The sequence below is a fragment of the Salvelinus sp. IW2-2015 genome, linkage group LG5, assembly GCF_002910315.2.
Source record: "Salvelinus sp. IW2-2015 linkage group LG5, ASM291031v2, whole genome shotgun sequence".
Classification (NCBI taxonomy): Eukaryota; Metazoa; Chordata; class Actinopteri; order Salmoniformes; family Salmonidae; genus Salvelinus; species Salvelinus sp. IW2-2015.
In genome coordinates, this window is record NC_036844.1 from 32,552,298 (window position 1) to 32,555,496 (window position 3,199).

At 43.8% G+C, this 3,199-nt stretch overlaps 1 protein-coding gene across 1 annotated transcript in view; it reads left to right on the forward strand.

Moving 5' to 3' along the window:
• LOC111964356 (arrestin-C) overlaps positions 1-3,199 on the forward strand; it is a 13,587-nt gene that overhangs the window by 9,131 nt on the left and 1,257 nt on the right. Inside the window, exons 3-6 of the mRNA XM_070443491.1 lie at positions 1,725-1,755; positions 1,883-1,943; positions 2,040-2,084; positions 3,068-3,191. Coding sequence (XP_070299592.1) covers positions 1,725-1,755; positions 1,883-1,943; positions 2,040-2,084; positions 3,068-3,191 — 261 coding nt within the window. The remainder of the gene's footprint in view (positions 1-1,724; positions 1,756-1,882; positions 1,944-2,039; positions 2,085-3,067; positions 3,192-3,199) is intronic.

A 3,199-nucleotide genomic window follows, 5' to 3' on the forward strand; every position in this document is an offset into this window, starting at 1 on the left:
TGTTATGCTGATGAATGAGGACCCAAAAGCGACGTAATAGTAACAGAGTCTTTATTCCAGTATTAAACAAATAATGATTCTCCTGGATATAATCAATGGTAATCCAAAACAGGAAACTGAAATCCTCTCGTCAATAGAGAGGAACGACTGGAGACGCGACCACAGACTGCAGGTCGCTTCAGGAAGGCACAGGCCGTAGCTGACATAGACACCTGCTCACACGCAGCATCTGAAGAAGGCAAAGAAACACGACAGGGCGGAACAAGGACACAGGAACAGCAAACATCAAAAATCCGACAAAGGACGGAGCGGAAACACGAGGGAGAAAATGGGACTCTACATCAGAGGCAAAATAGGGGACAGGTGTGAAAGAGTAAATGAGGTCGTAGGGAGAATGAGAAACAGCTGGGAGCAGGAACGGAACGATAGAGAGAGAGAGAGAAAGAACCTAATAAGACCAGCAGAGGGAAGCACAGGGACAAGACATGATCAAAGACAAAACATGACAGTACCCCCCACTCACCGAGCGCCTCCTGGCGCACTCGAGGAGGAACCCTGGCGGCACACGAAGGAAATCATCAATCAACGAACGGTCCAGCACGTCCGAGACGGAACCCAACTCCTCTCCTCAGGACCGTAACCCTCCCAATCCACTAAGTACTGGTGACCACGTCCGAGAACGCATGTCCATGATCTTCCGTACTTTGTAAATAGGAGCGCCCTCGACAAGGACGGGGGGGGGGAGGGAAGACGAACGGGGGCGCGAAGAAAAGGCTGTGACACAGGAGACATGGAAGACAGGGTGGACGCGACGAAGATGTTGCGGAAGAAGCAGTCGCACAGCGACAGGATTGACGACCTGAGAGACACGGAACGGACCAATGAACCGCGGAGGTCAACTTGCGAGAAGCTGTCGTAGGGGAAGGTTACGAGTGGAAAGCCACACTCTCTGACCCGCGACAATACCTAGGACTCTTAATCCTACGTTTATTGGCGGCTCTCACAGTCTGCGCCCTGTAACGGCAAAGTGCAGACGCATGGGTTGAACAGCATGGGTTGAGTTGCATGGGTTGAGTTGCATGGGTTGAGTTGCATGGGTTGAGTTGCATGGGTTGAGTTGCACGAGTTGAGTTGCCATAAGGTGCTAGTGAAAGTCAATAATAGGTTTGTTTCCCTGAGGACTACTGAGAGGAGGGCTCCAMTCAGTTCAACAGGATTCGAGAGAGAGGCAGGCAAGGCTGCAGCTTTGACTTGAGCACCCTTGAATACCACAAGTACTACGTGGTGAATGGTCACTTATGCAGGGGGGCTTACAGCCCGAGTCAAATCCAGTCAGTTAGGTAATATTACACTCAAGGGTTAATTCCTCAGATCTGCTCATGTAAGACAATGTACGACCCTGACTGATACCTTCTGCCCTCAGTATGGTCTGACAAACACATTTCCAAACTCTCTCAGGATTAGGAAGCATTTTGGACAAAACATGTCAGTTATCATCATTTTGTATAAATAATATGTTTATATCGGGTTGTGTCATTATAATTTGCATACCTTCGCACATTTGATTGACTGTTGATTGATAATTTGTCTTCCGATAAACCTTTGTTTTTTCACTACTTGAAATTAACATTGAGTGTTTAATCCTTGCAGAATGTGCCACTTTGGTCACTAAAGACAGAGAAATGTTTTAAACACTGCTGACCGTTTAGTTGATATTTTCTCAGGGTATACAAAAAAACCTCTGGGAATGGCGCAGTAAGTGAAAACTTTTCTGTCTCTCTAATACTTGCCCCATAGAAATACAGACCATCACCTATTTGTGATAAATGTGATAGAGCTCCAGAAACATTCTGTTTGATAATTTTATTCTTCTTATCTTCAGCTTACCCTTTACCTGGGAAAGAGAGACTACGTCGACCATGTTCAGAATGTGGACTCCATCGGTAACTCTTACTTTTATACTTGGCACTTCTGCATCGTAAGTTTAGACATTTGTGTTGAGGGGAAATCTCTAAAATCTCTACCCATCGTTGTTACAGAGGGAGTGGTGAAAATTGATCCTGCAGACCTTGGAGGCAAGAAAGGTACACATTCTTTTACAATACCATTTTTTACAGATAAGTTGCTAATGTTAGTAGTCCTGTGGAATGATTATACACTGGCTAATGTTTATCCTGGTCTCTAGCGTTTATCCTGGTCTCTAGTGTTTATCCTGGTCTCTAGTGTTTATCCTGGTCTCTAGTGTTTATCCTGGTCTCTAGCTTTAGCGTTTAATTTCCTGGTTCTAGTGTTTATTGCTGCATCTCCTATGCTGCTATTCCTGGCTACGGTGTTTACTTCTCCCTGGTCTCTAGTGGTGTATATATTTCCTGTCTCGTAGTGTTTATCTTTGTTGCTTTTTTGTTTGGATCGCTAGGAGTCGTCTGTCCTCTAGCGTTTATTTTAGTAGGATTGTTGTTTTCCTGGTCCTCTAATGTTTAATTTTCTTTGTTTTTTGTATATTTGCTTATCTCTCATTAATTCTTTGCTCATCCTTTCTATTTTTTCTCTTTTTCTTAATCCTGGTCTCTAGTGGTTTTATCCCCGTGGTCTCTAGTGTTTATCATCTTCTGGTCTTAGTTGTTTATCCTGGTCTGACTAGTGTTTATTTTTTGATATTTTTATTATTTTTTGCCTGGTTTTCATTTGAAACTGGGGGTAGGCGCCATGTCTTGTCTGGTCAATCATTAAGTGTCTTCTTCATTTGGGATTGTTTGGCGCATGGTCCTCATTCGTGCGTTTATATTCCTGGTCTCTAAATGTTTATCCTGGTCTCTCCGCTAGTGTTTATTTCTCATAATTCTTTTATCTGCCTGGTACCTATCCTTAATCAAAGGTTAGTGTTTATTTTTTATTATATCCGGTCATCCTCTTCCCTAGCGTTATTTTTTTTTCTCTTCCTGGTTCCTCTAAAATGTTTATCTTCCTGTGGTGTACTTAGTGGTTATTCGCTGGTTTCTAGCGTTTATCCTGGTCTCTTCTCCCTAAATGTTTATCCTTGGTCTTCTTCTCTGATCCGATATTCTAGAGTGTTTTTGGCAGGCCTGGCTGTGGCCTTATTTCCGCCGTTATGGCGCTGAGGCCCTGGAATGTCATTTGGATGTTCCTTTCAGGAAAGACTACACATCTGGGTTTCAAAGCCTCTCCACGTTGTAAAACC